Below are 12,860 nucleotides of genomic sequence, written 5' to 3'. Positions count from 1 at the left end.
CCCATCCCTGTTACGTATTTTAAGGAGAGGAGAGAATATGTATTCCTAGTTTTCACAGATTCATTAGCTAAAGCCTTTTCAGCAGCTACCTCTGTCTGAGCTTTCCACCTGTAGAGTAAAAATAATTCTTTGTACCTTGTTTTTCAGGCCAGTGTAAAGGCTGTAAATTACTCTCTGAAAGTGTGTTTAAATACAAGCACTAGCCACCAAGTTCCATTCTCCAAGGTGGTGCAAATATTTGTGTCTGTATCTCAGCCAATCCATTTCTGCTGTATGGTCTTTCAGGTTTATGGCCACCAACGACTTGATGGTGGAACTGCAGAAAGATTCAATAAAACTAGATGAAGACAGCGAGAAAAAAGTTGTGAAGATGCTTTTGAAGTTGCTGGAGGACAAGAACGGGGAAGTGCAGAACCTGGCTGTGAAGTGGTAAGGGCCTCGGCGGGCTGGAGCCCGGCCCCGCGGCGCGGGCACCCCAGAACACCTCCCGCTGCCCTGCCGGGCACAGCGGGCACAGGGGAGCTGCCCTGTGGGTTCAGGAGGCTGAGCCTGCAGGCGGCCCTGGAGCAGCAGGGACATAGCTCAGTGGTTATATTAAGAATCTTAACATCTTAAAAGTAATTTGTCTAAGGTTTTATTTCTTCAGACAGAAGCCCAGTTTATCATTTTAATCATCAAGTTCCTCTCCTTTCTAGGGCTTGGAAGTCCAGTGCTGAATTTCCCAGTGGCCCTGCCTTTGATAGAATGGTGCTAAACATGTATAGCCCTCCAAAAACACACTTGAATTTCAGGTCCAAATCCTACTCTTCAAGGGCATTTCATTAAAGTTTATAATGTGCTTGGGTTTTTTCGCTGCTTTGACTCCAAGTGCAGCCTGTGCTGTTGCTTTGCTTTGGACCATTTCTGTATGTTTTTTAATCCCCCTGGAAAAGGCAGGAGGCTCCTCTGGTACTGAACCGTGTGGTGACGTGACCCCGCTGCTGACGTGTCCCTTCCTGTCCTTCTCCCCAGCATGTCTGAATGGGAGTGTTCATTCTAGACATGGGATTGAGTGGGTCAGTGCACGCGCAGGGCTCCAGACAGGTGGGCCATTTAAAGACAACTTTGGGTTCCTGTATTCTTTCATACTGTGGATCTTATTCATATTACTTCCTTTTTATCCCTATACTGTTTCTATCCCTGTACTTTTCCTGTGACCTGGCCCTTTCTTTTTGATGCCCACTGTTCTGACTGTTTCTGGCCCTGTTCCTGTCTCTGCCTGCTTTGGGTTGTTCATTCTGTTTTTTAAAGCAAAACTGTTGGCCACTGAACACAGTACAAATGTCTTTGCTTGTTTGTCTATGGTTGCATTAAAAACCTACAGATCCTACGAATCTGACCTGAAATCCACTCCAGTCTGCTGTAGAGTTAACTGCGACGACAATGCAGCGTATGTAAACCTGGGGACACAGCCTGTGCTGTGGGGTGTTGGTACAGACACTGATCTTTTGGTAACATTTGCACTTGGGGCTGAGCTGCCTTTGAGGAGCAGTGACCCTGAGCATCCCTTTTGCTGTGGAAACTGTCCCTCTTCCTCTTCATCCCGACGGGTCTTTCCTCCCGCAGCCTGGGCCCGCTGGTGGGCAAAGTGAAGGAGTACCAGGTGGAAACCATCGTGGACACGCTGTGTGCCAACATGTTGTCAGACAAGGAGCAGCTGCGGGACATCTCCAGCATCGGCCTGAAAACTGTCATCTCTGAGCTGCCACCAGCTTCCACAGGTAAACCTCTGTCCCTCCTTCTTGGCCCGAGGCAGCAGGGAACAGCAGCCTCTGGGAAATGGTGGAAAATGTGTAATTCAGAGCCAAAAAGTTACAGGCTCCTTGTTCATCTGCTAGAGGACAGCTAATGAAATAACGAGGAGAGATAGTACAAGCTGAGACACCAGTGTGATTAAAGATGGCATGAAATGAAAACTTGAGCTGGTCACCCTGAGGATACTTAAGCCTGAAACTGCACCCGAGTTCCCGGAGCAACCCCGTGTTGTTTTATGGCACTCCCAAAGCATTCAGCAGCCTTTCCAGGCCCTGCTGTCTGGGCAGCCTGGCAGGGCCACTGGTCTCCACGTCAGCCGTGTCGCTGCCCGCTGCGGTCTGGGCACTGCTGGCACTGCACCACCCCTGCCTGCAGCCCCCCTGGACAAAGTCTTCCAACTGCCACGGCACCCTGGCTGCAGCTCCTGCCCTGGGACCCTGGCATGCAGCAGCTGTTCAGGAGAGGCTCCAGAGAGTTAAGTTTCCTCTGCAGCCATCTCATGTATCTGTTGTTCCTTCCTGGCACGTGGCCGTGGCAGTGCTGCCAGGCTGCTGGATTTTAGGTTGGGAAGGGAACTGGAATTAGTATGCCAATGCTTGCTGAACTGCTCTCTCAATTTCTGCAAAACATTAAGCTCTTGCAAACCATCCTTTCAGAATCCTTTATTTAACATATATCACATGAACTGGAACTGTGTTAGGGCAGCAACAGGTAAGTCATCCCCGTATGGATTGGGATTGACACTCTGTGGGTGAAAAGCAGCAAGAGCAGCGTGGGTTTGCTGCAAAATGGAGAGGGTGGACATCTCCCTGTGGGCTTTCTTCACCCTAAGCCCCATGCCATGTGGCTGCTCTTGCTGTGGTGCTGTCTGGAGGAAAGGGAAGCTTTGAGATCATAGTCAAAGGCCTAGTGTGTGCCTGCAGCAGGCTCCCTTCTCCGTGTTGTGCAGCAGTTGATGATGCTCTGAGGATGCTCCACTTCTGCTTTGTCTCTGTTGCATCACAAAGGCTGTTCAGAGTGGCATGGGAAGCAATTGTCCTTCCTTTGAAAGTTTTGTGGAATTTGAAGCTGCACTGAACCAACTGGGAAAAAACCCAAAACATAAGTCAGTGTTGGGACAGCACACTCCAGCACAGAGACTAAACTGGTATCTAGACATTGATCTGGACTGCAGGAGGTTGAGGTTCTAGACTGAGGTGGTAATCTCAACACGATCTTGAACCTGGGTTATATATTATTTTGAGACAGATTTGTCTGGTTCTACCCTTAAATTTCGTCACAGAGCTGAGAGACAGTTTCTGTGAAGATGCTCTTCTACTGAGAAAACCTCGATTTGCTGAAACGGAGCATTTTCAAATTAAAAATGGGAAAAAACATGCCAGAAACTCCTCACCTGGCTCTGCTCCCTGCATGGCATTGGCCTGGGAGCTGCCTGGGAGCCAGCCAGGGTGTTTGAGGGTAGAAGACAATCTGGGAAGAGAAGCTTCTCCCAGGTAGTTAACACATTGTACTGCATGGGCAGAGACCTCAGGGACCATCTCACACAAAACCCAGTGGACTGCTGCTCTGGTAGGCCTTCCACTGGTGATTTCTTTTCTGATGTAGGAGGGATTCATTGGTTCTTAGCAGTAAAAAGGTTTATTTTTAACTGACAGTGGGGAAAAATCTCTCTCTTGCAGGCTCCACCATGACAGCGAATGTGTGCAAAAAGATCACAGCCCAGCTGACAGGAGCCATTGGCAAGCAGGAGGATGTCTCCGTGCAGCTGGAGGCTCTTGACATCCTGTCAGATATGCTGAGCAGGTACCAAAGGATTTCCTTCTGGCAGAGGGCTGCTTGTATCTGCCTTGGATTTCTGTATTTCCCTAATCCTGCTACAGGGATTTAAAAGTAAAGGATTTGGGTTGGCTGCCACTGGGGAGTATCTGGCAGCGGGGGCTCCCCAGGGGGCTGAGCAGCAGCACGCTGAGCAGTGCTGGGCCAGGGCACAGCAGCAGTGCTGGGGAGGGGTCCCCCTGAGGCCCTGCTGGGACAGGCACGGGCAGGGAGAGGGCAAAGCAGGGAAGTTTATTTTAGCCCAGTGATCTGAGTGCACATGGATTTGTTTTTTTTCCTGGCTGCCTCTTGTTACATAAGTCAGAGTGACAGTGTCATATGCCAGCTGCGTGCGGGGCATTACTGACAAACCCCCGGGTCACCCAGAAGGACACAGTCAAATTCAGACTCCTCCATGGTGGAGATGAATCACCCCTCCCTGTGTTCTGCAGAACCAGTCAGTGTTCAGACCACAGTGTCAAACCCACCCTTTTCCTTTCCCTCCCCACAACGTGCATGAAGTCTTCAGAGCTGAAGGAGTTTTAGTTTTTTTGCTGGGAAGAGATATTTTTCTCTAAGGCTTTGACTTTCAACTTGTGCCTTGTTCTGTTGATTGCAGACTAGGAGGAACACTCTACTCCTTCCATTCCTCCATCCTGAACTGCCTCCTGCCCCAGCTGACAAGCCCCAGGCTGGCAGTACGTAAAAGGGCCATCATTGCCCTGGGTCATCTTGTTTTGACCTGCAGTGGAAACATCTTCTCAGAGCTCATAAAGCATCTGCTTGGCGAGCTGAAGAGGAATGAGTCTACTTCTACTACCAGGACTTACATTCAGTGTGTTGCTGGCATCAGCAGGCAGGCTGGACACCGCCTAGGTAGGATGAGTAGCTTAAAATGTTGCTGGGAAATGTGTTTGGATTTTAGAGCAGCTCCTTCCAGTGCTAGAAGATGTGTGCTCACTCTGCTCCTAACCTAGTTGTAGCCTGTGCTTTGTGATTTCCCCTCTGTGGTCCTGACCTGGCTCTCTGATCTCCACTTGGAAAGGAGGAGGCACCAGAGTAACTCTCTGGCTGCACTTGTGTATTGATTTCATCTCAAAGTCTTGCAGTGCTTCCCTGCTCTGCACTAACACCTCTGTGAATTAGGTCAGTGGATTCACCCATTTTAAATGAGTGGAGAAGTGGAGGGTGGCATATTGTATTACTTGTCTGAAAGATCTGCCAGAGCTGAGATTAAGTCCTAGAAGATCTCTAATCACAGCTCTTGCCACAACTGAAATGCCAACAAGAGGCTGAAGACAGGGAGCAGGGGTTGTCTGCTGAAAATCCCTGCAAGGCTGGTCTTAGGTGGGCTGCTGGCTCCTTGCCTGGGAGGTCAGGGGAGGAAGGCTCTGCCGGGCACACGAGGGAGGTGGCAGATGGCTGACCTGTCAGCTGCTTGGAGGGATGAAGGCTGGAGTGACTTCTCACTGCTGTGTACTCTGTCTTTCCCAGGAGAACATCTGGAGAAGATAATTCCTCTGATTGTTCAGTACTGTAATGTGGAAGATGATGAGCTGAGAGAGTACTGCTTTCAGGCCTTCGAGTCTTTTGTGAGAAGGTGTGTGCCCGTGAGGAACAGCTGTGCCCATCCTGAGCACCAGTGTCCTGCTGGTGTGAGTGGCTGCATGCTCAGCACCCAGGGCTCAGTACCTTCCTACACACACCCCTGTTGGGAAAGACCCTTCAAAAGTGAAGTTTCGTGTTCATGTGCAGTGCTGGGCTTCACTTAGGAGCTATTTTACCTCAACATGTGAGAGCGTTTGTTTCTGCATTGGCTTTGCAGGAGTGGGAGTTTTCCTTGTCCTTGGAGGATTCCTCAGCAGGAGGGAACAGCCTCACTCCTGGGGTGTGGAGGGAGGGGAGGCAGGAAGGGGGCTCAGGCAGGAAAGCTGCTGAGCTGCAGCTCGCTTGTTGTTTGGTCAGGCGTTTACTGCTTGTCTTGGAAAGGAGCCCTGCAGAGCTGCTGAGGTTTCCTCCCGAGAAAGCAGCATTCAGATGGGTGATGAAGGCTATTTATTTATTTTATTTCCTGACAAAAGTCATGGCATCCTCCCCGGGGCAATGTGGTCTTGCTTCGTGCACAGCAGGAAGGAGCAGCTCTGGTTTAACTGGTGTTAACAAGATGCTCATAAAGCCTGGGAAGCATCTGGGGATCCTTTTGAGATTATATTATTTGGATATTTAAAATAGCTTAGTCTGCAGTTTATTAACTCTTAGGATTTTTATTTGCTGTGATAGGTGCCCAAAGGAAATGGACCCTCACATCCCTAACGTGATGGGGTTATGTTTGAAGTACATCACCTTTGACCCAAACTACAACTATGATAATGAGGAGGACGAGGAAGATATGATGGAAACTGAAAATGGGGAGGATGAAGAGCAAGGTGCCTGCGTGTGAGGATGACTGTGCTCAGCAGAATGCTGGGTTAACATTTCTCCCCTTCCTGCTTTCTCACCCTCTGTGAGGTTTCTTTTCAGATCTGCTTCAGGACAGACAGTTGTTTTAAATGGGTTGTTTTAATTTACCAATGGTAATAACTTAGCTGTATGTGCAAAGTTCCAGCAGGGATTCTGAGTTTGTTAGTTTTATTTTATTCTGACAGAGTCCTCACATCTCTGCCTGCCTTAGGCCTTTTTACTAAAAGGTAGCTATTTTTTACTACGTTGTACCAGAAGAGAGCAAAGCCACAGTCTTGACCACTTAAAAGTGCCACTATTGAAAACATCTTAATCCACCACTAAAAACATCTTAGTTGTCAATGAAAGCAATCTGATAGTGGCTGCAAAAGAGGCCTTTCATTCATATTTCAACTTGTGTTTACTTTGAGGTGGGTGTTGAGCCCTGGTCAGGTAGGAGGGGTACCTTTAATGCCTGCTAGCTACAGACAGCATTTCATAACGTCCCTGTCTATAGATGCATACAGTGTGGCAGCTAAGAGCAAAAGTTAGATCAAGTTCTTCGGAAGAAAGGCTTTTTTTTTACTTTTGTACTAATTGGGGTGGGATTCTGGCTGGCTTCCTGGGGAGTCTGTTAAACGTTCTGCCAGTAGCACAGTGAATTGTTACACTGGTCGGTGCCAGTCGGGAATTGCTAAGACAAATATTTACCTGCTTCTGGCCTGAAAATCTGTGAACCTCATTCTCACTTCAAAACATAAACCTTGATGCCTGAGCTGAAGTGGCCACTGAGAGTAGTAACATTGAGGTTTATCCTCCATCAGCTCTGACCTGGAGCAGAAGAAGCTGGCGCAGGGCAGCCCCGGGTCATGCTGCCGGTACTAACGCCTGCAGGGACAGGCTGTCCGGGCAGCCTGTGTTCCCAGGTGTGTGAGAGTTACTGGCACCTGTGTCAGGTCAGCTGGAGAGGGAAGCTCTGAGAATCAAGTGGTCCTCAAGCTCCAGCTTTCTGCTAATGGTGCACCTTGTTTTCCCTTGTCTCTGCAGAAAGCGAGGAGGAGTACAGCGACGATGACGACATCAGCTGGAAGGTCCGCAGGTCTGCGGCCAAGTGCCTGGAGGCCATCGTCAGCACCAGGCACGATCTGCTTCAGGACTTCTACAACACTCTCTCCCCAGTCTTGATAAGCAGGTTCAAAGAGAGGGAGGAGAACGTCAAAGCCGACATCTTCAGCACTTACATCTCCTTGCTGAAGCAGACGCTGCCCATGCAGAGCTGGCTGCACGCTCCAGACGCCGCTGGCAAGGACGATGTGCCCCTGGGAATGCTGCAGAAGCAGGTGCCCGGGGGGGCTTCACGCATGGGGCACTGAAGAGAAGTGGGGCCCGTGCCACCCCTGAACATGCCTGGGGGTTAAGCTTGAGAGCGGAGCCAGCTGCAGGAGCCCGTGGGCAGGCAGGCAGAGGGACCCTGTCCCCAGGCCCTGCCATGGCCTGTCTGCCGCCGTGCTGGGAGGGGGCGTTCAGGGCGGCAGCACCGCGCTGGAGCTGCTGACTGGAGAGGCCTTGAAGCAGGAGGGATAAAATCCCTGCCAAAATGTAATCACATCACTGATGAATCATCTTATGTGTATGAGAGATTTATTTCAGTAACTTGCACCTCAGCCCTGTCATTTGTTTTTTGATTTCACTGAAACTCTGGCAGGGAGTCCAAGTTTGAACAGAGTTTAATAAACAGCAGACCAGGAAGGAATCCTAAAACTCTAATCTCCTTTAGCAGCATGTCCTGGTCTGATCATATTGTTGTACTTCTTTGAGCTTGTGTTGGGGTGTAACACCACCTTCAGGAAGGGCTGTGTAGGAGTCTGTAGAATATGGAGAAGCAGAATAACATCCCCTCCTGCTCTTCTGTTCCTGTATCTTCACCTGCACTGTGTTGTAACCTGCCCCTGCCTGGTCTCTGGAGAACTGGTGCACTCTTGCTGTCCCGTTAGCTCCCTCACTGTGCTGTCAGTGCCTCTGCTCAGCAGCACGGGCTGCTGTGGTAGCACAGCCCTGTGCTCTGGAAGCTGGGATGACTGATGCCTTTCTTTCTGGTTTTCTTTTCCAAACTGCAGGTCCCCAAGATCATCAAGGCCTTGCACAAGCAGCTCAGAGAGAAGAGCATCAAGTCACGACAGGGTTGTTTCAGCCTCCTGACAGAACTGGCCAATGTTCTTCCTGGCTGCCTGGCAGATCACATCGCCGTGCTGGTCCCTGGTGTGTCCCTGGGCTGGGGCTGAGGGAGTGGGGCTGGCTCGGCCCCTGCCCACACATCTGCTCCTTGCCTGCATGCTCAGGGTTTCCTCTGAACCTGCCCAGCATCAGCACACACACAGCCAGTTCTGCTCTGTGCTGATGGGCTGAACAGCTCCCAGAGCAACCCTGGCTCCTGTCTTTGAGGGACAGAGATGAAAGCCAGGATAACAATACTGAGTTAATTTCCACAGTCCCCTGAAGAGATGCTTTTAGGAGGGCCTGTTCCAGCCTCCTTGGAAGCTGACTGGAAGATCCCCACTGAGATCAGTAGCACAAATGGTGTTTTCTTTTACAAAATGCAGTGTCATTTAAAAAACTTACTTGTATTGGCTGATTACTTAATTGGCACTGACACATTTTTCTCAGAGCTTTCCTGCCTGTTGGCTCATGAAGCATCCCACTGCTGAAAGGCTCAGAGTACTGAGGCCCTGCCTTTGCTTCTGCTCTGACTGTACAGTAAATATACAAAATGTCTCCTGTGACTGTCTCTGGGCTGGATCCACCCACCTCCCCTTTACAAATTAATAGATTGGACAAAACCATTCAGACCAAGAGCTGGGTGTGACTTCAGGGGTGGCAAGCAGGACCGGTGTAAATGTTCCTCATTAAAGTCTGGGAAACATAAATATGAGCCACAGAAATGGGATGTGGAAGTACCTCCCTCTGCAAAGACAGTCCACCTTTAATGGCCCACAGTTATGTTCCAGACAATACCAACAGAAGGTGTAAAACTAGGTAAACATGAAGGAAAAACTCATGCAGGGGAATTCCTGCGGCCTGGGGTGCCTGTTGTTGAGATGAGGCTTTCCCTGTCTCAGTTATTTGCTCTTGCCTCACCATCCCTTCTCATTTCAACCCAATGGGATGACTTTGCCAATTAACTTCTTAAAATGTTCTTGTAGCCAGCCACCCAGCACTGCCACAAAGATGGGGTATGTCTGAACTGCCACTTGCTGGAGAGCAGGAAGACAGCAAGGAGAGGAGCTGTCCCAAATGGCATGTGTCTTCTGGGTGGGGAGAGGAAGGGAACAAAACTAAACCCAACTGTGTCCATCTTGGTGGGGGAGTGTGTGATAAAGAAATGTGATGAACTGAGACAGCAGTCACTCTTGTCTCTTCTGCACAGGCATTGTTTTCTCCTTGGCTGATAAATCCAGCTCCTCCAACATGAGGATTGACACGCTGTCTTTCCTCTATGTTCTTCTCTGCAACCACCAGCCAGAGGTATTTCATCCTCATATCAAAAGCCTGCTACCTCCTGTTGTGGCCTGCATTGGAGACCCCTTTTATAAGATCACTTCAGAAGCTCTGCTGGTTACTCAGCAACTTGTGAAAGTTATTAGGCCTTTGGACAAATCTTGCACTTTTGATGCCAAGCCCTATGTGAAGGACCTTTTCCCTGGCACGCTGAAGCGCCTGAAGGCAGCGGACATCGACCAGGAGGTGAAGGAACGTGCCATCTCCTGCATGGGACAAATTATTTACCATCTGGGAGACCATTTAAGCACCGACCTCCAACCAACCCTGAAGATATTTCTGGAGAGGCTCAAAAATGAAATCACCAGATTGACAACAGTCAAAGCATTAACCTTAATTGCTAGTTCTCCACTTAAAATAGATTTGAGACCCATTCTAGGGGAAGGTTTCCCCATTCTAGCTTCCTTCTTGAGAAAGAATCAACGTGCCTTGAAACTGAGCACTCTGACTGCTCTGGACATCCTGGTGAAGAACTACAGTGACAGCCTCAAGCCTGCCATGATAGAGGCTGTCCTAGCGGAGCTCCCTGCCTTAGTTACTGAGAACGACATGCACGTTTCCCAGGTGGCTGTTGTGTTCCTCACTACCTTGGCTAAGGTTTACCCAACCTGCATCTCCAAGATGAGCGGTTCCATCCTTGGTGAGGTCTTTCAGCTCGTCCACTCGCCTTTGCTCCAGGGAGGGGCGCTGAACGCCATCGTGGACTTCCTCCAGGCTCTGGTTCTGACGAAGACGGCCCCCGTGGGCTACGCGGAGCTGATGAAGAGGCTGACAGTGCCCGTTTACTGCTCGGGCCCAGCCGGGGCGGCGGGGCCGCTCCACAGGCAGGCGCATCACTCTGTGGCGAGGTGCGTGGCTGCCCTGTGCTCGGCCTGCCCGAGGGAAGCCCCTGCCACAGTGAACCAGTGCATCCAGGATGTCAAAAGCCCCAAGTCCAGCGCTGCTGTGAAGGTGCTGGCTTTCCTTTCCCTGGCAGAGGTGGGCCGCACCACGAACCTCGGTGCTCAGAGCGAGCTCAAAACCGTCATCTTGGAGGCGTTCGCCTCCCCCAGCGAGGAGGTGAAATCCGCCGCGTCCTACGCGCTGGGCAGCGTCAGCGTGGGGAGTCTGAAGGAGTATCTGCCCTTCATGCTGAAGGAGATCGGAAGCCAGCCCAAGAGGCAGTACCTCCTGCTGCACTCGCTGAAGGAAGTCATCAGCTCCTCCCCGTCCGACGGCCTCAAACCCTACGTGGAGGATATCTGGGCGCTGCTGTTCAAGCACTGCGAGTGCACGGAGGAAGGGACGCGCAACGTGGTGGCTGAATGCCTGGGGAAGCTGACACTGGTGAACCCTTCAGAGCTGCTGCCCCGGCTGAAGAAACAGCTCTCGTCAGGTAACGGGCAGGGCGGTGGTGATGGGAAGTCCTCCTGGCAACCCCCGGGGGGCACCACAGGGAGCACAGCCAGTCTGCAGAGGCGAGAAGGAAACGAGGGATCTCTGCAAGGGGGGTCAGAGGAGCCCTGGTTTGCATGCGGGGGTCTCGGGGACAGGGGCTGCACATGGAGGTTGTGCAGGAGCAGGATTTAAACAAGGAGGTTGTTAAGAGAAATCCTCCATTCCATTCTCTCTTCAGCACATGTGTAACGTGACCAAGAGTGGAGTATGTGCCAGAAGTCGCAGCAGTGACTCTGCCTCAGCCTTTCCCTGTCTCTTCTCCCCGCAGGCTCCCCGCACGCCCGGAGCACGGTGGTGACCGCGGTGAAGTTCACGATCGCGGACCAGCCGCAGCCCGTCGATGGGCTCCTGAGGGGCTGCATAGGTACCCAGGGCAGAGCCGGGCGGGGGCGGGGGGCGTGGCCAGCAGCTCAGGGCTTGCCACACCTATGCAGCCCTCTTCTGACCCACACAGTTTTTGTCTGTCTTCCTCTCCGTTTGGGCTTAAGGAGCAACAGCGTGATGTGAGTAAGGGCACGGGAGTTGCAAGCTCCAGGGCCTCGCTCTTGGGGACAGAGCTTTCTAGGGAGTGTAAGATCCTTCTGCGTCTAAATTTGTGATTCAATCATCTCATGATAAAGATCTCAGAAAATATAACCTACATTAAAAGGGTCTTACATCTAGGGAGCCCACATCTCAGATCTGTGGTATAAAACTGGGCCTTCCATTTCAGAGCAGTCTGAGCAGGTGAGATCTCTGCAAGAAAAAGAAAAACACAACTTCCTTGAATACCAAAGCTTCTGATTTGACTTTAGGAGGGGGTAGCTGGAATCGTGCGGTTTGGTTTTACACCCAAATGCAGGCAAGTCGTGTTTCTTCCATTTACTGTGTCCCAAAGGAAGGCAGGGAAAGCGTCTCGAATGTCTCTGTTAGCCTGTGCCCCTGGAGTTGGTTCACCACAGGTCCTTTCATAACCAGGCCCCTCGAAACACGCCGTGACGTCCTTCTGAGGTCCGTGTAAAACACTGCAGCGGGACTGACGGGCCTGTCCCTGTCCCACAGGTGACTTCTTGAAAACCCTTCAGGACCCCGACCTGAACGTCAGACGTGTGGCTTTGGCCCTGTTCAACTCTGCTGCTCACAACAAGCCGTCCTTGATCCGAGAGCTCCTGGGCTCGGCGCTCCCCAGCCTGTACGCCGAAACGCGGGTGCGGCGGGAGCTCATCCGGGAGGTACGTGGGGCTGGGCCCGGGCGCGGCCGGGAGAAGCTGCCGCCCACTCTGCTGTCGGGTGGCAGCTGTGGTTTTCCTCTTGCTTAAGGTAGAAATGGGGCCGTTCAAGCACACAGTGGATGATGGCCTGGACGTGAGGAAAGCTGCGTTCGAGTGCATGTACACGCTGCTGGAGAGCTGCCTTGACCGACTGGATATCTACGAGTACCTGAACCACGTGGAGGATGGACTGAAGGATCACTACGACATTCAGGTAGACACTGGGCCTTGACTGCTGGAGGGTGGTGACATCACTGGCACCATTCATTCTCTGGGGGCCTGGGCTTGAACTGAGCCGTGTGTCACCCCTGCCCTGCCGCTCCCTGTTCTCCACGGCTCCTGCAGCCTTTCACTGACATTGTGCAGCCTTCCTTTGAACACGGTGGCCTCTGAAATGCAGCCCTGGTGTAGCTGCTTTGATAGGAAATTTACCCAAGTCTTTAAGTTTCTTTTGTCTTTGAAATTATGGTTGTCCCTTTCCCAGCATGGCCCAGTGACACTATATTAAAAAATGTGGCACTGTCATTGTTGGTGCCCTCATAGCTTCATAGAATAGAATCATAGAATGGT

At 51.3% G+C, this 12,860-nt stretch overlaps 1 protein-coding gene across 1 annotated transcript; it reads left to right on the top strand.

Moving 5' to 3' along the window:
* Positions 1–286: 286 nt before the first annotated feature.
* Positions 287–12,504, top strand: LOC103779918 (cullin-associated NEDD8-dissociated protein 1-like; the record flags this gene model as incomplete). The annotated part of the gene is made up of 12 exons (XM_008947563.1): positions 287–429; positions 1,606–1,760; positions 3,474–3,597; positions 4,229–4,485; positions 5,104–5,209; positions 5,890–6,035; positions 7,096–7,388; positions 8,166–8,307; positions 9,473–10,978; positions 11,309–11,404; positions 12,082–12,251; positions 12,340–12,504. Coding segments are annotated over exons 1-12 (3,300 nt in total), but the record flags the coding sequence as incomplete, so codon positions are not given.
* Between the last annotated feature and the right edge of the window lie 356 nt (positions 12,505–12,860).

The sequence above is a fragment of the Merops nubicus genome, unplaced genomic scaffold, assembly GCF_000691845.1.
Source record: "Merops nubicus isolate BGI_N331 unplaced genomic scaffold, ASM69184v1 scaffold4169, whole genome shotgun sequence".
In the NCBI taxonomy this organism is placed as follows: Eukaryota; Metazoa; Chordata; class Aves; order Coraciiformes; family Meropidae; genus Merops; species Merops nubicus.
The sequence above is the reverse complement of the archived record's forward strand: the minus strand, read 5'-3'. Positions and strand labels throughout refer to the sequence as shown.